Source organism: Loxodonta africana, chromosome 13 (assembly GCF_030014295.1).
Source record: "Loxodonta africana isolate mLoxAfr1 chromosome 13, mLoxAfr1.hap2, whole genome shotgun sequence".
NCBI classification, from domain to species: domain Eukaryota; kingdom Metazoa; phylum Chordata; class Mammalia; order Proboscidea; family Elephantidae; genus Loxodonta; species Loxodonta africana.
The window spans coordinates 37966463-37988628 of record NC_087354.1 but is presented as its reverse complement, the minus strand read 5'-3'; the positions used below and the strand labels follow the sequence as shown (position 1 = coordinate 37988628).

Here is a 22166-nt window from a genome sequence, read left to right as displayed (position 1 = left end):
TAAACAAAAGATAAGAATAGCTTCACAGAGCAGAAAAATAAAGACTTCTACCAAGATTTTCCAGAAATTAAAAGAATTTAGATGCTAACAATTTAAAAAGTTTCCAGTTGAACATTTGGGTACTTATTTGTAAGCCCGGTGAGAATAAAGAACTGTGGCAGACTGTATTTTTCTATGATGGCCACAATATATATCCCATCTCACATGTTCTTAAAATGTAATGACGACATTCATCCATCAAGAGGTGAAATCTGTGTTCATTCCTCTTGGACCTGAGCAGACATTTATAACTATCTTGACCAAAAGAATATGGTGGAAATGATGCTATGTGAATTCTGAAGCCAAGTCATAAAAGGCAATGTGATTTTCACGTGGCACTGTCTTGGGATGCTTACCCTTGAAAAGTCACCATGTTGTGAGAAAGCTCAGTCTACATGGAGAGATCACACGTGAGTGTTCGGGTTGAAAACCCTAGGTGAGCCCTTAACTGACAGCACTAACTGCCAGAGATGTGTGTGAAAAAGCCTTCATAATTCCAGGATCTAGCCTTCAAGCCTGCGAGTTGACCACCCAGACATCAGGAAGCAGAGACACATTGTTTCTGTCTGAGTTACTGACCCACAAAAATCATGAGGTAATAAATTATTGTTGTTTTAAGTTACTCAGTTTTAGGATAATGTTACACAGTAACAGATCATTAATACATTAACTCAGATTAACACATAAAGAAATAAGGCATCTCTAACTATTCTCTTTTGAACGTTCTACCAACCAAAATCCAGGTAACAGAAAGCTTCCCATTATATGGTAATCATTCCCTTCAGGGTTCCAAACAACTAGTCATATGTTTTACCATTTGACTCACTTACTTATAACAATCTGCCTTCAAGCTGAAAAATACTAGAAAATTACTACAAAATACACCTATGACTACAGATAAGTAGCTCAGCAATGATCTCTTAAAAAAAGGGAAGTCCATCAAATAAGAGATTCTGCTTTTTTAGAACAGCAGCTTTATAAAATATCAACGTATTGTTTTTCAGGTACTTCCTATTTTAAATTAAACAGTGAACAGAAGAATGGTAAAAGCTGATAATAACCAAGCTATGAAAAGACGTGGAAGCTGTAGCTCTAAGCTGCTTTTCACAAAAGCATGGCTTCTTATTAAGACAGAGCACTGGTCCCCAAACTCTTTTGTCTGATGTCTTCTCTAATCATCGCTATAGGAAGGGATAGCTGTGAATATGCTCAAGATTGACTTCCTTTAAATTGCAACCTCTGATCCCTAAACTGAAGCGAAGATATCCACCATTATGTAGAAAGTGAGACAAGGATCAGCAGTTTTGAATAACTCCTTTAAATGGCTGTGAAGGGTCACAGGGATCAGGGTCTGGGGACACAACACTATAAAGACATCTAGGGCAGTTTATTTGAGAGCCACTGTTTCAAAATAAGACGTTCATGAATATTAAATAACTCGCACAAGGTAGTAATTATCAAATATTTTCAGACACATTAGAAATATTACACATTTATTAAGTGCTCTTATACCTTCTTACCTGTATGTTCTAAGTGTTTTAATGTCACATTGTCAACAGGGAAGAAGCTGAGGATAGCACCATATTCTGGGCACATGTTTGCTATTGTAGTTCTATCAACTATAGATAACTGTGAAACTCCACTGCCAAAAAACTCAACAAACTTCCCAGCCACTCCTGCTTGCCTGAGGTGCTACAAAAAGGATACAGAGAAACACATACAAAATTGACAATGATAAGGTTGGCATGGATTCCCTGGAAACTATAATATCTAAGTTTTAATCAATACAAGTGATAGTGAAGAGATCCTTTATTGTTTGTATGAAACATCAACTTATTCTGGTTTTGTGGGTATTTTAAGATAGTCAACAAAAGTGTTCAAATTTCACTGTTAACACAGAAAAGTACCTCAAAGTCCAAGCCAGCTAAGAGTCACAATTTAACATCAGAAATAGGAGTACACATTAGAATCGATGGTGTGCCAACTTAGCTGGCAGACCTTTTTCTTTCTTGGCAATACATAAAACAATAGTGCTTCTATCTACTGATGGCATTTTATATTTAATGAAATGTTAGTATACTGACAAAACTGTATATTTCAATAAAAATTATATACTGGTTAAAAATTCATCAAATTCCAACTATTGCCCCAATTATTTACAGCATCATTAGTTACAGGTAAATTCTACTTTGGCAGGATTAACTTTTCTTTTTTAAATTTTGCTTTAGGTGAAGGTTTACAGAGCATATTAGTTTCTGACTGAACAATTAATACATATATGATTTTGCGACACTGGCTGTCAACGCTGTGATGTGTCGATCCTCTCCCCTTGTCGATCTGGGTTTCCTGTTTCCATTGGTCCAGGTTTCCGTCCCCTCCTGCCTTCTCGTCACTGTCCCTGGGCTGCTGTGCCCACTGAAGTCTCATACACACGGCTGAACTACGTGTGTTACTGTTTGTCTTACAGGTCTTCTCATCTTTGGCTGAGGGGTGAACATGTGGTTTTTAACTTGACTTCTTCTAAAATAATTTTTTAGTTACTACCAAGTAAACAAAACAGCTACTCACCTTTTCTAAACTGTAAAAGGTCTGAATGGTTTTGGAAAACTGCCTAGGGAAGTGAATAAGAGTGAAACGACCAATAACCTCTGACAAATAAAAAGCCCTAATATTTAGAGCTCATAAGGATCACTTAATTCAAACTCCTTTTTATAGAAGTAACAACTCAAGCCTAAAAGAAAGTTAATTCTTTACGTTTATGTTCGTATTTCTGAGGATGAGAAATACAGATTAGATATACCAAACCAAATTCTGATTTCACCAAATTAATGAGGTGTAACAGCATACATTTTGGAAAAAATACATGGTTAATCCTGTAAAAATCATGAATAGCTTTAAACCAAAAACGTCCACTGAAGTCTTCTTAAAAAAAAAAAAAAAAAAATAGTTTAGCTTAACTAGTAAAAAAGTCTGGCTTGACTACTGTGCTCTTTTAAGATCTATAGGGGATCAAACTGACAAATGCAACTCTAAAGATTAAACAGGAAACTCAGGAGGCAGTGAGTTTATGTTAATGGGGAACAACTCAGAAAAGAATGTCATCAATGTCTCTGAATCAATGTAGAAACTTGAACTGGTGTATGTTTTTGCTGTGTATATTCTCAATAACAAAAATAATAATAAAAAATAAAAACCAACCAACCAACCAACCAAACAATAGTTTAGCTTAACTAGTAAAGAACGTCTGCTTTGAGCATTGTGCTCTTTTAAGAACTATCTATATGGGATCAAACTGACAACAACTCAAAAGGTTAGACAGGAACCTTAGGAAAAAATGAGTTTATGGTAACGGGGAACAACTCAGAAAAGGAGGGTGAGAATGGTTGCTGAACTGTACATGTAGAACTGTTGAACTGGTGTATGTTTTTGCTGTGTATATTCTCAACAATAAATTAAAAAAAAAAATCACAAATAGAAGAGGACCTCAAACAAAAAAAACATCGCAACAAGAACAAACATACATAATGGATTAAATTTTTGATTTAGTAAGTTAAATGTCAAACACAGGTAATAATATTGTTAAGAAAAAAAAAAAAACATAGCCAGAAGAATCTAAAAAGCAGCATTAATTTTCAGGATATCTGAAGAATTGATTCCTTTAAAAACACAATGGGATACTCCTTTTCCTTTAGAAATAATCCTGCAATTCTTAATTGACCTTCTTTACCTTTTGATAACATGTGCTACATCAATCATTTCTCTAAGATGTCAATATTTTTTCCCATTAGGGAAGAAGGTTCAATACTGATTTTTTTTTTTAACTGTGATTTAGGTGAAGGTTTACAGAACAAATTAGTTTCCCATTCAATAGTTTATACACAACTTGTTCCATGACATTGGTTGCCATCCCTGCAATGTGTTAGTACTCTCCCCATTACCACCCTGAGTTCCCTATTTCCATCTGTCTGGCTTTCCTGCCTTCTCATCTTTGCTTTTGGACATATATTGTCCTTTTGGTCTCATGTTCTAAGGAGCACTTTCTTCATGTGTGATACAGGCCTATTATTTGGTTGAAAAGTGATCTCCAGGAATGGTTTCAGTTCCAAGTTAGAAGGGTGTCTAAGGGCTACAGTCTTGGAGATTCCTCCAGTCTCTCTCTGACCAGTAAATCTAGTGTGTTTTTTTTTTTTGTTTTAATGAATTTGAATTTTGTTCTACTTATTTTTTTTCCCCCACTTTAACCAGGTCCTTTTACTATACTCCTGGTCAGAGAGTTGGGTAGTGGTAGCTGGGTACCAATACTGAATATTCAGTTGATAAAGGGATTACCATTTTCTTAACCTGAAAGCCTCCAGGCCAATTATCTAACCAAAAATGTTGAGATTTAGGGACCCAAATTATATACATGGAACATTTCCCAGGTTTTTTCATTTAATAAAATGGTACTTAATCATTACAATAAAGTTAATGAAAACCAGAAATTTAGAACGTAGAGTTACTAATATTGCTCACTAGGAAACCCGTTAGTATATGTACTTAATGCATGCAACCATATTTAAAAAATCCAGAGAAAAAGTTTCTCTATAGCTTTTCAAAGAAATGTTAATACAGCCAACAGAAAACACTTACACTATCACATTTCTACAGTCCATATTTTTTAAAGCATTATCTAGTGGAATAATGGTTTCTAAAGGACAACTGATTCAGCTAAATATTAAAGGGGATAAAATTAGACTTTTGCTAAATAGGCTTTTTTTATTCAGTGGCACAGTGGTTAAGAGCTATGGCAGCTAACCAAAAAGGTCAGCAGTTCAAATCCACCGGCTGCTCCCTGGAAAACCTATGGGGCAGTTCTACCCTGTTCTATAGGGTTGCTATGAGTTGGAATTGACTCAACGGCAAAGGGTTTGTTTGTTTTAGTCAACAAGCACTTATTGAGACAATAAGGCATGATGGCTAAGAGCAGGAATCAAAGAATTTGACTGTTTAGGATACAATCTTATTCTACCACTGTCATGGATTGAACTGTGCCCCCCAAAAATATCTGTCAACTTGGCTAGGTCATGATTCCCAGTATTGTATGACTGTCTACCATTTTGTCATCGGATGTGATTTCCCTATGTGTTGTAAATCCTAACACTATGATGTAATGAGATGGATCAGTGACAGTTATATTGATGAGATCTACAAGATTAGATAATGTCTTAAGCCAATCTCTTTTGAGATATAAAGGAGAGGAGCGAGCAGAGAGACGGGGACCTCATACCACCAAGAAAGGAACGCCAGGAGCAAAGTGCATCCTTTGGGCCTGGGGTTCCTGTGCAGAGAAGCTCCTAAACCAAGGGAAGACTGATGACAAGGACCTTCCTCCAGAGCTCACACAGACAGAATGCCTTCCCCTGGGCTGACGTCCTGAATTTGGACTTGTAGCCTACTAGACTGTGAGAGAATAAATGTTTCTTTGTTAAAACCATCCACTTGTGGTATTTCTGTTAGAGTAATACTAGATAACTAAGACAACCACTTACTATTCAGCTCTATGACCTTGGGTAAGTCATCAAACCTTTTTGTGCCTTAATTTTCTCAGAATTAATTGGGATAGTAACAGGAGCTATTTCATAGGCTTGTAGTAAGAAATAAATGAGTTGAACCCCAGAAGACGCGGCCCCCGGACTCTCTGTTAATCCAGAGCTAAAACCATTCCCAAAGCCAACTCTTCAGATAAAGATTAGACTGGACTATAAGACATAAAATGACACTTGTGAAGAGTGTGCTTCTTAGTTCAAGTAGATACATGAGACTAAATGGGCAGGTCCTGTCTGGAGGTGAGATGAGAAGGCAGAAAGTAACAGGAGCTGGTTGAATGGACATGGGAAATCTAGGGTGGAAAGGAGGAGTGTGCTGACATATTACAGGGATAGCAACTAGGGTCACATAACAATGCATGTATAAATTTTTGTGTGGGAAACAGTGAAAGCTGTAAACTTTCACTTAAAGCACACACACACAAAAAAGAAATAAATGAGTTAATACATGCCAAGTGAAAAGTGACACAATAAAATTTTTTTGGACTTACTAATAGAAAGTATTTTATGTTTGCTGTTATTATATGATGGTAACTATGATGATGTGGCTAGTAACGTCAGAGTGCTGAGGATACTGTGATGAACTGCTCTTGCAGGGCTTCTAAACTTCAGTAAAAATAGTGTACACTATATCATATGGCCAACCACAACTTTAACTTACCTTTGTAATGCCAAGAACAACATCTATGGATGTAACAAAAGGATTTGATGACCCAGTTAACTCACATCCAACCACCTCTGGTAAAGTAAGAGAAATTGGCAGACCAAGCATAACTGCTTCTGTTTCAATGCCTCCAACCCCTAAAGTAACAGACAGATATATTAGCACAGTACATTTAAAGATCATTTTATCTTTGTAAATTCTACATCTCTAGGTGTTTCATGAGCTTGCCTTACACAGAGTTGCCACATTGCTACTATTGTGTGGATAATAAACCCAAGCCTTCTCAAAAGAATGACTCCATTCAGATGGTTGTAAAAACCAATTTTTACCTTTTTATTAAATTCAGTAAACATTTATTGAAGGAGCCCTGGTGGCGCAACAGTTCAGTGCTCAGCTGCTAACCAAAAGGTTGGCGTTTTAAGCCCACTTGCCACTCTGCGGGAGAAAAGACCTGGTGATCTGCTCCTGTACCTTACACCCCAGGAAACCCCAGTGGGGCAGTTCTACTCTATCTTACGGGTCACTGTGAGTCGACTCGACAACACAAAACAACAAACATCTATTGGATATTTACTATGCTAAGCACTAAAGAATTTGGATGTATAAAAAAGGCCAGGAGAAGCCACTAAAGGCCTTTAAAAACAAGGGAGTAAACACACAACCTTCACAGACATCATCACTCCATAAATGGTAGTGCTATGCTGGGCACTCAGCAAATTTCCTTTCATAAATCCTCTCTTTTACCACATGGCTTATAAACTCTTAAGGACTTTTAATTTTTGTTGCTGCTATCATAGATGAGAAAACAGTCTCAAAAAAGCTATAAAGACCTGCTATGTACGTTCTTTAATGTTTTCTCACATCCCCATTCCAAAAAGAAAGAAAATGAAGTCATTTACTTACCCCATCCCAGAATCCCCAAACCATTCACCATGGTTATATGAGAATCTGTGCCCACTACACTGTCTGGAAAGAGGAAGTCCTTTTCTTCAAAAACCACTCTCGACAAATATTCTAAGTTCACTTGGTGTGCCATTCCAGTTCCAGGAGGGATTACAGCCACATTCTTAAAAACTCTTGAACTCCACTATGTTTTATTTAAATTTAAGAAATATAAGGGTTAGTACATTATATGAATTTATGCACATAAGATATAAATAAATACTGACACTAAAAATGTCTTAGCCAATGTTCAATACGGCAAATTCCAAGTTTACAGTAAAAGAAAAACAAAAACCCACTGCTGTCAAGTCCATTCTGACTCATAGAGACCCTATAGGACAGAGAAGAACCATCCCATTGGGTTTCCAAGGAGCGGCTGGTAGCTTCAAACTGCTGACCTTTTGGTTAGCAGCCAAATGCTTAACCACTGCGCCACAAGGGCCCCTTACAGTAATAAGCAGATGTTAAACCTAATTTTATTGACTTTGCAGATTATTGAAATAAAATTAAATGATGCCTAAGAAAAATGTTCAAATACTACAGTTCAGTTAAATGATGTTCCAACTGCGTTCCAAGGGCTCTCGGATGAGAAGAAGAGAGGGCCCAATGTACAAGGCCCACCAAACTCGCTTAAACTAGAGTCAATTCTGTTTTTATCTTTTTTAGTACACTGGATCTTCCAGGAAAGATTTTATCTGGGGGAACAACAGGGTCCCACAGCTATAAAAATATTTAAAAACCACTAAAGATATAAAAATCATACCTATCAATATTTTTATAAATTTCTATACAAAATTTTCCCCAAATTATTTATACCTTGAAAAATTGAAGCCTCTCTCGATTTCTGCCAAATTCTACTTCTTGATTTTTTAACACTGTTTCAGGTCTACAAAGAAGAAGTGCTGGCATTAAATGTATGTATTACAAGAAAGACTTGCCCTATGTCTTTCTAAGTCTTCATTTTTATGCACAAATATGTAAACATATAAAAAATCCTTGGAAGAGTAATTTACCAAACTTCTCAGAATCAGTTATTTTCTTTTCCAACAAGGAAGTTCTACTTTAAATAACACTAGAAAGTAATGAGTTATTATTTTACTTGGTATAACAAAGTCATGTATTTTACACTATGCAACATTTGGCTAAAATCACAATAGAAATAAAACGGTAAGCTTTGTTGGGTTTTACTTTGCAAAGAAAAAGTAGGGTAGTGAGCTCATTCAACAATAAGCATGTACATATCTGCCTGCTTTGCTCTTGTGCCAGGTAAATTATGAGATGGGCAGTGATTAGATAATGAATGACTACTATGTAGCAATGACAAACAGCTCAATATCATTTGATAGTTTAAAAAAAACTTAGTGCAAAAATCTTTTCATGTCACCCAAAATACTACTTTATGTATAAGTGGCAGTTTACATGGATCATAAATATAGTTTACATGAATTACTTAAACTAAGAGAAAAAACAATTCTTCTCCAAGCAGTAAATATAGAACCATTTTTAGGAAGCTATTTTTATCTAATGGGTATAAAAAAAAATTATTTATTTCAAATAGCTTTAACTTATTTATTTCACCTGCCAGCTGGGGACTGGAATATCAATATAACTTAAATTATACATATCCTCCCAGGACTAGATAATTATAGTTGCCTGTTAACATTTTAAAAAACAAAGACTACTTTAATAATTCATTGCTGACTGATCATTCAAAGTCATACCTCATCTCAGTGAGATTTCTCTCAGGGCTTCAGGGAACACAGTTTTCCCAGAGCCACCGCAATTACTTCCCTTTTCCTAGCACTTAATAAGGCTACAAAGTGCCATACAAACATTGATTAGCTCATAAGCCAGCTTCAAATGATTTCAAGTGCCAAATGTTATGCTCTCAACTTTCTAATCCTCAATTTCTCGTTTGAGTCTGTAATTAACACGTCACTGATGCATTACTATTTTCACAAAACTAATATACCCCATCTTAATAGTTTGCAATTTAAAGTAAAAAACGCACGGAAATGTTACACCAAACTGGATTTTTAGAAATAAAAACACACCATTTAAGTACTTCATACTATCAGTTATGAAAACACAAACAAGAAAATCAACGCTTTTTCAATCAACAGATCTTCCTTCCCGGGAAATTAATTTCTTCATAATAAGAGATGTTAATCTCAAAAGTCAACATGCCCCTAACAATAAGGACAACTAGACAGCAGAAAAAAATGGAGTGATCACATAAAACTGTCAGAATTATAATCAGATGGCAAAGAACCCACAGATTATGTTGGATTCTGAGAAAGGAAGAATATATGAGTGGCTATAACCATGATAGCCACTCATATGAGGCTTGATAGAAACATTTGAGCCCAAAATTTTAGAACTAGATAGATCTTGAAAGATCCAGTTCAGGGACAAATGAATTAATATGTTATTTGGCATTTAGGAGGAAATATTTGTGGATATTATTCTTAGCTATTTTAAATCTTAAATGTGTTCATTTTTCTCAACTTAAAAAAAGTATAAGGACTCTAAGATCCTCTCATTCAAAAGTTAACTAAGTTGTTTTGGAGACTTCATAACATATAAAAATTCAAGCCATAAAACTATTTCAAAAAATGATCTATTAGGACATCTAACCAAAACCTAAGAACAGGATTCCTTCCTAGGCAGGTTAATTACCTTCCATAGTTCAGTAAAAGGGCTCATCTAACATATACGGTAATGATAATATTCTTAACATACAAAGAGCTCTTAATGCAATTGACAAATACATAAGAAACCCCCTAGCAGGAAAAGGAAAGTATAAATAAGAAATTCATGAAAGAAAAATGAATGACTAGTAAGCATGTAAAAATGGTATATCCTAACTTAAAAAATTCACATAGTTTAAGATGAGATTACATTTTTCTGCCTAAATGTAAATTAGATATATTTACAGATAAATCTTAAAAAAGGTTTGCTTTCTAAGGAACAGAAATAGATAATGGTATTTAGATAGACTATCATTTTAAATAACTTTGTTTCTTTCAGTACAATGGGAAATACATATTAATACCCAATTCAGCAGGACAAAAATGAAGGCAGTGTGACAGGAATGAGAAGGGAAGGGGAAAAAATGCGATTTCCTTAATGAAAAAACAACTTGGCTAATAAATATTAACAAAAACAATTCCATACTCAGGCACTGGTTGCAAATGAAAAGGACACAGAATGGGTGTGTTCTCAATCTGTGAGGCAAATTTTCCTGAGTTTCGGCCCAGTTCTCCAGAATCACACGATCCTCGGCAGGTGGTCTGGCCTCTGCAGGGAAGCTTCTTAGGCTGCACTTTAAGTGGAGAGAGCTTTCCTGCCCTCTGCAGGTCACCGCCTCCAGGATTTGGAGCATTCTGTATTGCACTATCATTCCAAAAAGGAAAACAAATACAACAATTTTAAAGTGACAGAAATTTAGCTCTTCCCAAAACTGCACACTAGCAATGCTATCCGGAAGGTCCTGGCTGACTGTTCAAAGGCTAATGTATCACTTACATATCAAAAGCAAACTTCAGATTACCAAAAAAAAAAAGAGGAAAAGGGTAATTTAAACTTATGAAGATGCAAACAGAATTCTAAGTGCCCAATAAAATCGTTTCATATACTTCTAAAACAACTTAAATGATTTGTAGCAAGTACTGAAATAGATTTTTGTTTCCATCTAACAACTTTAAAAAGCTCAAAGCCATACCCTTAATCTAGAGACAAAATTTCTCATGGATAATAAATTGCAGTCTTACTCTGTTACTCCAGAGAATGTCAAAAACAGCTGGTGCATGACAATAGAAAACTCTTCTCTAGTTTGACCTTAAAAAAGGGGGCCTTAAAAATATAAGAAACTTATTTCCGTGCAAGGAAAATGGAGCTCTAGTGAGCTCAATGTTTTCAATCACCAATTAATTAAAGATATTCACGGCTCACGTCTTTAGATTCCCTGTGGAGGGTAAGTAGGCTTAAACAAAAAAAAAAAAAAAGGAAATAAACACTGAATTCAAGTATCTGCTCCAAAAAGCAAGTTCTAGGCTTATACATTTCTATCAGACGTGGCAGCGAAAGTACACACACAAATCTAACTTTAAACTCAGACTAAGTTAAAAAAAAAAAAAAACACCAATTCATAAACCTTTTAGCAGTTTTTCTTTTTATTAAAAAAAAAAATTTTTTTTTAATACGCTAGTCAATATCAAATGCAGCATACTTTACACTGGCAAAAATTATCTCCCTTTCCTTTAAACCACACAGTTCCACTGCGTTAGCTACCAGTTAACTTGCATGGCTCGCTTTACAAATATCTGTAAAGAAGTACCATTTACTGAAGTCAATTTGTAAAGAATGGTCAACTGTGAGATCTGTTGGACAGGCAGGATGGACTCTCTTAGGATCACCTCCAAGGGTTTTCACTGCCTCCCTCATAGCAGCAAAATCCACCATTGCCGGTATTCCACTACAAAATAAAGAATGATCCAATTATACTTCTAAGTGTTCTTTTACATATGCTTAAGAAATGATTAACATGCATTTATTCATTTTTATATTTAAAAGTATCCCTTTTTAGTTTGCATTCATGTTTGATAATGTACAAGTTATCCAAAGTTAGATCCATCTGGTTTAATGAGAATTAATATTAAATATTATCTGAGAACTAGAGTTCTCAGTGGGAGGATGTGCCTAAAAATAACACGAGATGATTTCTTGAGGTGTTATGGATTGAACTGTGTCCCCCCAAAATGTGTGTCAACTTGGCTAGGGCAAGATTCTCAGTATTGTGTAGTTGTCCTCATTTTGTGATCCAATAATCCTATGTGTTGTAAATCCTAACCTCTGTATCATCAAAGGGGCAGGATTACTGGCAGTTACGTTAATGAGGCAGGACACAATCTACAAGATTAGGTTGAACATTGAGTCAATCTCTTTTGAGATATAAAAAAGAGAAGTGAGCAGAGAGGAGAGGTACCTCATACCACCAAGCAAGAAGAGCACGTCCTTTGGGCCTAGGATCCCTGCGCTGAGAAGCTCCTAGTGATGGCAAGGACCATCCCCCAGAACCGACAAAGAGAAAAAGCCTTCCCCTAGAGCTAGAACCCTGAATTTGAACTTCGAGCCTCCTAAACTGTGAGAGAATGAATTTCTCTTTGTTAAAGCCATCCACTCATTGTATTTCTGTTACAGCAGCACTAGATAACTAAGGTATAAGAGGAAGAGGACTTCAAGGGAGCTGCCTATGGAATCTTTTCTCCAGCCTTCAATTTTAAGATACTCCCTCTTCCTTAGCTCCAGCACCTTCCCACTCAGTGCCTTCTTGCTACCCAAAGCTATCCATTATAGCTTTTGCCATTTTACATTCATCCACCCACGTATATAACAAACATTTACCAAACACCAGCAATGTATACAAGGTCAAAGAAGACATCATTCCTACTCTCAAGGAACTTGTAAGGAAGATAAAGTAACGATTACAAAAGAGTATCTTAAGTGCCGCAACAGCAGCATATACAAGGTACACAGAGCAGTGGCATATAAACCAGGCTTGGGAATTAGGTGAGGGGAATGTTCTTAATTGTCCTGTTAACTCTTACGCTTTCTTCAAAAGTCAGCTCAAAGTTAACTCTTCCAATAAATAATCCCTGGACACCCTGGTCAGGCAAGGTCTTCAGGGTATGGTAAACAGTTTGGATTTTATTCTAAGTGTGATGAAAGCCAACTGCTGGATTTGAAGGAGGGGAATGATATGACCTGGTTAACATTTTTACAAAGGTGCTCCACCTAGTGTACAAAGAACAGACTACAGATCACAAGTGTAGAAGAGGGGATAACAGTCAAGACTAGCTGTAATTGGGCAAGAGAAAATGGTGGCTAGAACCAAAATGACAGTGGTGCAGATGGTAAGAAGTATTTGGACTCAGGATATATTTCAAAAGTACAATCAACAAAACTTGCTGATAGACTGGCTATAGGATATAACGGAAAGAGAGAAATCGAGAATGATTCCTAGATTTTTGGCCTAAATAAACGGGAGAATAATGGTGTTATTCACTATGATGGAGAATACTTGGAAAGGAATAGATGAGGTAAGGGTGGAAATCAAGTTTTGGATACATTAAGTTTGAGAAGTTTATCAGACAATTATGCTAAGTAGGCAGGTTAAGCAAATGCAATTTCTGAATAAATGGTTTAAGAAATGGGTGTCTATTTTTAATGAATTGGTTCAGTTTAGAAAGGGTGGTTTTCTTTTCCAAACTAACCTTCAAAATTTGAGAAAACAATAGAGCCATCCATCAGTTAGCCTGAATTTTAAAAAGTGAACATTCTGAAAACTCATTCACAGAATAAAATAAACCTCTCACTCACGTAAAATCTTGAAGAAGAACACGGGCAGGAAAAAAGGGCACTTCAACATTGCTTTGTTTGGTTTTCCAGTTTAAAATGTTCATAACATCTTCCTTTCTCATTAAAAAACCATCACAATTTCGTACAGCAGCTTCCAACAGGACCCGTATTGAGTAAGGCAGAGCATCTAATTCAAGAGAAAATATCAGTATTAATAAGGGAATAGTCATATCTTATAAAGCTTACAACAGCACAAAGTTAAAGTCAATGATACACTGTTTCTGCAATTTAAAAAATTTTACTTTTTATTCTAGTAAACATAAAGTAAAACATCATGTTAACACCAGACTTTCTGTAACTTTCACTTTTGCCTATATAAGCCCAAGGCCCTGAAAAAAGCAGAGATAAAAACCTTTACGTGAGCGCTACACTGATTTGGGTACATCAGACTTTAACCGTGACAAAAAAAAATACTTGATATTCAGGGAAGAGAGAAATATTGAAAAACCAAACCAAACTCATTGCCGTGGAGTCGATTTCGACTCAGGGCGACCCTGTAGGACAGAGTAGAACTGCCTCATAGGGCTTCCAAGGAGGGGCTGGTAGATTGAAACCGCCAACTTTCGGTTAGCAGCCGAGTTCTCTTAACCACTGCTCCACCAGGGCGCCATACCTTCCTAGTGGGCTAGATAAAAAAAAAAAAAAAAAATATACTAAGAGCAAAAGGAACTACAAAAACAACACTAGTATTTTATTTTGATGAGGAGGACTGTTAGTTTCCTTTGTGGTTACCTTAATATTTACCCCTATTTTTCTAAGTTTAAACCAATCTTTTATTTCTTTATATCGTCTTGACTTCCTCTCCGTATGAAAGACCTGTGACTGCATTCTTTAGTCCCTCTTTTTTGTTTTAATGTTGTTATCTTTTACATATTGATGCCTTTGTTTCTCTATTTTCAGTGTTTTAGCTCTGATTTATTTTTGTGACGTCCCTATCTGGGTTGGTACCTGGTTGCTCTGTCCTGTGTTCTAGTCTTGGGTTGTCATCTGATGAGACTGATTCTCTAACCAGAGGACTCCCTTTAGTATTTCTTGTAATTCTGGTTTGGTTTTTACAAATTCCCTAAACTGCTGTTTATCTGGAAATGCCCTAATTTTGCCATCATATTTGAGAGACAGTTTTGCTGGATATGTAATTCTTGGCTGTCAATTTTTTTCCTTCAAGGCTTTATATATGTCATCCCACTGCCTTCTTGCCTGCACGGTTTCTGTTGAGTAGTCAGAGATTAGTCTTATTGACCCTCCTTAGTAGGTGATTTTTTGTTTGTTCCTGGCCGCTCTTAAAATTTTCTCTTTAATCTTTGGTTTTGGCAAGTTTGATTATAATATGCCTTGGTGACTTTCTCTTGGGATTGTGTGGGGATCGATGAGCTTCTTGGACAGATATCTTCTCATCTTTCACGATATCAGGGACATTTTCTGCCATCTGCCAACAAATCTTCAACAATTCTCTCTGCATTCTCTGTTATTTCACCCCCTCCCCCCCGCCCAGTTCCGGTACTCCAATCACTCATAGGTTATCCCTCTTGATAGAGTCCCACATAATTCTTAGGGTTTCTTCATTTTTTAAAATTCTCTTATCTGAATTTTCCTCAAATAAGTTCGTGTCAAGTGCTTTATTTTCAATCTCACTAATTCTGACTTCCATTTCCTCAATTCTGCTCCTCTGACTTTCTACTGAATTGTCTAATTCTGAAATTTTATTGTTAATCTTTTGGATTTCTATTTGCTATCTCTCTATGGATTCCTGCTGCCTGTTAAATTTGTCATTATGCTCTCATATAACCTTCTAAAGTTCTTCTATTGCTTTGTCTGTGCGTTCCTTGGCTTGTTCTGCATTTTGTCTCATCTCCTTCCTGATCTCTTAAACAGGTCTGCACCTTAATCTTTTGAATCTTCCCTCTGGTTCCAAGAAGTTTTCTTCCTCTGGAAGGTTTCTTGATTCTTCACTTTGGCGGCTTGCTGAAGCCATTGTGGTCTGCCTCTTTATGTGACTTGATATTGACTGTTGTCTTCGAGCCATCAACGAATGTTTATTTATTTATAAGCCATCAATAAATGTTTACTTATTTTTGTTTGCTTACTGTGTCCTAGCTTCTTGTTTTGTTTTGATATGCCCAAATAGGCTGGTCCTCTGAGCTAGTTTGCTTACTGGCATCTTTGAAGCTCTCACATCCTGTCCCCAGTTGGCTAGAGCTATAAATAGGTATGTGAGCCCCGAGTTGATTTACTTTTCTTGTGTGGATTCAGCTTAGGTGTTCGGGTTGTTGGTTATCAAATCTGTGGTGCAGGGTCTTACTTACAGTCCTAGTCAGGCAGGGATGACTGGAATAGGCACAGGTATCTGGCTGCAGTTAGGGGGTCATGTGCTGATCAAGGCAGGGAGCTGACTGCTGCCCCTGAAAGTTGGGGTAGAAGGCATGGCCCTGTTCCCTAGATCATGTAGGTAGGTGTGTTTTGCAGCCAGCCTTTGGGTACCCAATGCTGTTGGCTGTAAAGACTGGGATTCACCACTTATTCTTGGACCCCTGTCGCAGGTAGGTCAGTGGAGTAGGTGGAGCCACCAGTCCTCAGACCCCTGATGTGGTAAGTAAGGACCCTGCTTAATGGGCTGAACAGTGTCAAATGTCATGAATCTGCCACTCCCCCTTATAACAGATACAGATGAAAATAGGCTTCAGGTATACACCCTGTTTATACTGTGCTGAGGGCCTATGCTGTTGGAATGGGCCCACAAAGGTCTACGCGGGGGTGAAAGGCATTCAAAGTCCGTGGGCTCCTTATGCCTATGCCTAGGTAAAGGAGCTGTACCTGCCCTGAGTTCTTGGCTTAGGGGAGCTTGCAGATTATTTTTTACTGTTTGTTAATTTGTTTCCTCTTGGGCTGAGTGGGCTGGGCCAAAGCCAGGAGAATGGCTTAGGGCGCTTGATGAGTCCTACTTCCAGCCCAGGGAGTGCAGCAATCGCTGAAGCTGGACCAGGACCTGGAGCAGAACAGGGAAGGGGCAGGTAAATGGGAAAGACATATTTCCCAAAAGGTTTTTTTTTTTGATCTGTGTGGTAGGTTAGATGCTTGTACTTATCTTTTGCTGATTGAGTGCCATTTCTCACTGATTCTGGAGGCTTGAGCAGGCTCTCTGCTGCTTGGTCTCTTCCAGTGTGGAAAGCACGCCCTAAGTGCCCCTGCTTGCCTTACCGGGTGGCGCCAGCTGATTCAGCCTGTAGGGTGCCAGTGCTGGCCAGACCAGGTCTGGCAACTCCTCGCTGCTTATGAACTGTCTCTCCCTCCCCCAGCTGCTCAGCTCGATTCCTCAACTTTGTCTTTGATGTTCAGGGCTCTAGATTGTCATATATAATTGATTCACTTGTTTTTTTTTTGGTCTTTGTCATAAGAGGGACCACAGGAAGCATCTGACTACTCTGCCACCTTGGCCCTGTCTCAACACTGGTATTTCATTATTTTGAAGTTATCATATGTATATTGAAAAGAAAACAAGTAAATAGTTTTGTTTCTATGGCTGGAAACAAAGATTTCCAAGCAAAACAATATACAAATATAAAATTAGAGTAGCTAAGTTAAAAAAAAAAATCCTTACATTTCAATTGGAAACATCAGTATGAACTCAGTGTTTTTTCTCTTTCTACAAAATATGTATTTCCCAGCTCTGTCCACTAAAAATATCTGGAAATAAAGACAACCCAATAGTAATGAACTCTAGCAAGTCAGTTGTTACTAAATACGATTTCCCATTAAGAACCAGAGTTCCTTGGAAAAATGGTCAATTCCATGTCTAGGGTAAAAAAAAAAACAAAATTTTTTTTTTTTTTATGTCTAGGGTAGGATACATAAAATGAGCCTGGACCATTGTGCATCAGAAACCAAAGAAGTTACCAAAGATTAATGGGGTCGTGTCATAAGGACTCTAATCAAAGAGGATTCCTATTGGCCAAAAATGGATTAATTTTCACATCAAAAAGAATAACTGGGAAATATATCAAATATATAAACAGCTCTAGCTCGTAACTACTTAAAAAAAAAACCCTTCATCGATGTCCAGTGGAAGCTGGTAAGGGCAAGGGTATCAACTCATTAGTCTGTAAATTAACAAATAACAGGGAAAAAATCGAGCATTAGTTTTGTCTTCCCTGATTTCAAGTAACCAAACAGCTAAAAAGAGAAAGGCGGTCACAGATTACATCTAACAAACGTAGAAGGAATGATAGAATCATCACCAATGTGTTACAGCTAATGAAACAATGGATTTAGACAGTGATTATAAACGGATACTAGAATAATTAGGTGATATATGGATAGGGAACTTATAATGGATGGCTCAAGCTGTTAACACCTGTATCCATTCAGCATCACTAAAAATGGTACATTACAGATATTATTTGCCTCCTGATAAAACAGGAAATACAAGCACCAGCTAGGAAGTGTTGCTGTCATCGACCAATAAGAATCTAATGAAGCCTCTAGCTCTAACTTGCAGTTAACAGAAAATATGGAGGATAGTAGAACAATAAAATACCACCATGATGAAGCAATTAGCCAGATCAAGAAGAGGGGATGTCCTATAGGATAAAGAATCTGGTCTCTTCAACAGAAAAATGGCATGGAAAAAGGAGAGGAGGCCTATTATAATGGATTAAATGACAAAAGACATACCAACCAAGTGCTATATGTAGACTCTGAATTCTATTTTGAAAAGAACAATTATAAAAACATATTTTTGAGACAACCAGAGAAATCTGAATAGGACTGGGTTTTAGATTTTATTAAGGAATTATTAATTTTGTTACGTATAATCATCTCATTGTGATTTTTTTTACAGTAATATCTCAGATTCTCAGAGGTATTAAATAATACCTTTTATACCTCAGATCCATATGGAAGTTATTTATAGTTAAAAAAAAAAAAGACTGGTAAAATGTTAACAAATGGCTAAGTACATGGTGGGTCATTATATTATTCTCTCTCTACTTTTATATGTTTGAAAGTTTTTAGATACATAAATTAAAGAATATAAAGTTGTAAGTAAAGAGGATAAAGGACTACAGAATCAGAAACAGGAGATTCAAAGCCTAGATTCGCCATTTACTATAGATATGACTTTCAGAAACTCAAGTTGATGTATTTCTCATTTAAAATGGGAATGCCAGCTACGTATAAGAGATGTGAAGAGTAGCTTACCATATTTACCTCATTCTGAAGCATAAAAAAGAAAGTCCTAAAAACCAGGGGGAATTATCAAGGGAGCAGGAAAGGGGGAGGAAAGTGGGAATTTTTAATGGAATTTGGTAATAATGAGAAGAAAATTACCACAGAAGAGATTAACCTTCTATGGCTTCTGGATAAACCATCACAGGAGTATTAATTTTTTGTTTAAAATACCTTCATAAAAAGCATTTCATGAGACTTCTAGTTAAACATGGTAAATACCAGCAATTATCTCCGCTCTCAGTCTTAAAATCCAGTAAGATGATGGTAAAGAAATAAAAAAGGCTATAAATCCACAAGAACAGATAGGGAGACAAGAAACCAGCACAATTTTGGAATGAAGTGCATCGATGACTAGTAATGGACTGTGAAGAATAGGGCAGAGAAAGCTCAAACTTAAACATCTGCACTGGGGAAAGGCAACCAGAAACAAAGGCTAGAGTCAGAGTTTCCTATGATTTCTTAATAGGAGCATTAGAAGCTAGAAGATAATAGAACAATGCCTATAAAATTCTGAGTGAAAATACTGTCCAATCTAGAAATTTACACACAAGCAAACTACAGATTAAACATGCAAGGCCTCAAAATTTTACTTTCTAGATATCCTTTCTTATGAAGCTATTGAAGGATATGATCTACAGAACAAGAGGATAAACAGGAAATGGAAAATGAAAAACCTAGAAAATGGAGTCCAACACAGAAGAGAGCAAAGAGACTTCCTACTGAGTGGCTAAGACACAATTATTGGTCTCTACTTGTCCGAACAAAAGAGGAAGAAGGAAACAAAAGGCTCAAAGAAACTAGTCTACGGACAAATAGCCTACACAAACCACATTCTCATCTACCCTGAGACCAGAAGAACAACATGGTGATTAGCTACCACTACTGACCATTTTAATCAGAGCCAGAACAGATGGACCTTGATCGAAAGGGAATAAAATGTGAACAGAGCCTCAAATTAAAAACAAAAACATACCTACTGGACTGGTTTAGACTGGAGGACTACCTGAGACTATTGCCCGGAGATAATCCTCAAACCTTGAACTGAAACTAACCCCTGAGGTCACCTTATAGCTAAATAACAAACTGGTTAAAAAAATAATGAGTATCACCTATAAGTACTGTGCTCCTTTAAAAAATCACCTAGATGAGACCAATCAGTTAAAAATTACTTTAAAACAAAGATGAGAATGTTAAGAGGGCAGGGAAAATAGATTAATGGAAATGGAACAACCAAAATGGAAATAATGAGAATGTTCACACATTTGTGAAGATTATAATCAATGTGACTGAATTGTTGAACAGGAACCTAAACTGCTGTGTAAACCTTCACTAAAAACACCATAAAATATTATTAAATAGAATAACAACAACAGAAAGACTCTCCTTAAGACAACAGCTGTGCACAAGCCTAACAGTGCAATCACTCTCTAATGGAGCAGAAAGATGGAGTCCAGATGGGGCACTGCCAAGAGAAAGGAAAAAAAATTAACTGATAGATTATGTGATGTATTTACACTGGGAGAGTTTAATTAGTTTTCTTTTGTTCATTTTTGGGGAAGGTCTGGAGACGAATTACGTATTGATAAGGACATAGACAACTAGGTAGGCAAAAAAAAAAAAAAAGACAATCAATTTCAGGATAAACACAAAGTTGTATGAGAAATAAGATACAACCATAGTTTAACTACATGGGATGGCAGAGAATATTTAAAGTCATAATAACATAAACACTGAATAATGATTTAACTAAATAGTATGATGGTTATACTAGGAAGAGGGAGATACACGTCGGGGAGAAGAAAAGTGGTAAATTCTCATTTTCCGCAGTAGAAAGTCAGCAAAGTCTAAAACTGAAAAATTGAGGAACAGCAGTATAAGCAAGGCTCTTTAATAATATAGAGGAAATTACCACAGGAAACAACTAAAAGAACTGAAAATAGCATTTTCTGAGGAGTAGAAACTGGGTGTAGGGCAACCGGTAGTTTTGGTTATAACCCTAGTGGTCCTACTAGTTCTTAACTCTATCATTTTGAAATTTAATTAAATACAAAATTAAAATGAAACCATCAGGTAAGAGTGCTATGAGAAAAACTAATCACAAGTATTAACTAGACGTTTTGTCATTAAGAAGTGCCAGCTGTGGTGAGTGAAAAAAGCCAACTGCACTAGGTGATATACCATATGATTCCATTTACATAACATTCTTGAAATAACAAAATTATAGCAATGGAGAACAGATTTGAGATTCCTAGGATTTAGGGATGGGCAAGTGGGAGGATGTGTATGTAGCTATAAAAGGACAGTATAAGGAAGCCTTGTGGTGACACAACAGTGTTGTATCTTGAATGTGGTGGTAGTCACACAGGCTACACATGTATATAGAAACACACACACACAAATGAGTTCATGCATAACTGGTGAAATCAAAATAAGCTTTGTGGATTGAATCAATGTCAATTTCCTGGTTTTGACACTGTACTATAGTTATGTCAGATGCCAAGGTTGGGGGAAGTGGGGTGAGGGGTGCAGGGGATCTCCCTGTGCATGTCTTTACAACTAGTGCTCCCTCAGATGCTAACCGAAAGGTCGGCAGTTTGAACCCACCAGCCGCTGCGCGGGAGAAATACGTGGCTTTCGTAAGGATTTATGGCCTTGGAAACCCTATGGGGCAGTTCTACTCTGTCCTATAGGATGACCGTGAGTTGAAACCGACTTGACAGCAATGGGGTTTGTGAGTCTATAATTAAAAAGAAAAAACAACAAACAAAAGATCCTTAAAAAATGGATTTTAAAGTAACAGAGTATGAAGGTTCATTGATATTATATCAGATTCCACATTGCAAGTGATTTTTTTAAAAAATGTACTGTAGTATGAAATAAAAATGTGTAAATATCTTGAAAGGTTATTAAAATATGCCTCCATTGTCCAAATACATACCTGTGTAAAGCCAGATTTTCTTCACACACTTCAACCAAAACAATTTATCACAAGAGATTAAAAGCAGAAGCAGATGAGATCCCAGCTGTCTACTGTGCCAGAAATTGGATTTGCAAAAATGTACAATATCACTTTTTTCACTTAATTTTTGTTTCAGGGAAGTTATTTTTTCCGTAATTGTTATTTAAGTTAATAACAATGGGATTATTATTATTTTAAACAAATAGACATGTTTATTTCTATTAATCTTTTTATTGTGGTAAAAATAAATATAACAAAACATTTCCCATTTCAACACTTTTTTTTACACGTACAAGTCGTTGAATTACTTTCATCATGTTCTGCAACCATCACC

General features: G+C 36.5%; 1 protein-coding gene across 1 annotated transcript in view; it reads right to left on the bottom strand.

The window, feature by feature from the left end:
• IREB2 (iron responsive element binding protein 2) overlaps positions 1-22166 on the bottom strand; it is a 58907-nt gene that overhangs the window by 20596 nt on the left and 16145 nt on the right. The window contains exons 3-9 of the mRNA XM_003413839.4: positions 13612-13777; positions 11570-11707; positions 10408-10626; positions 8047-8116; positions 7192-7375; positions 6286-6425; positions 1560-1731 (exon numbers count right to left, since the gene is read on the bottom strand). Coding sequence (XP_003413887.1) covers positions 1560-1731; positions 6286-6425; positions 7192-7375; positions 8047-8116; positions 10408-10626; positions 11570-11707; positions 13612-13777 — 1089 coding nt within the window. The remainder of the gene's footprint in view (positions 1-1559; positions 1732-6285; positions 6426-7191; positions 7376-8046; positions 8117-10407; positions 10627-11569; positions 11708-13611; positions 13778-22166) is intronic.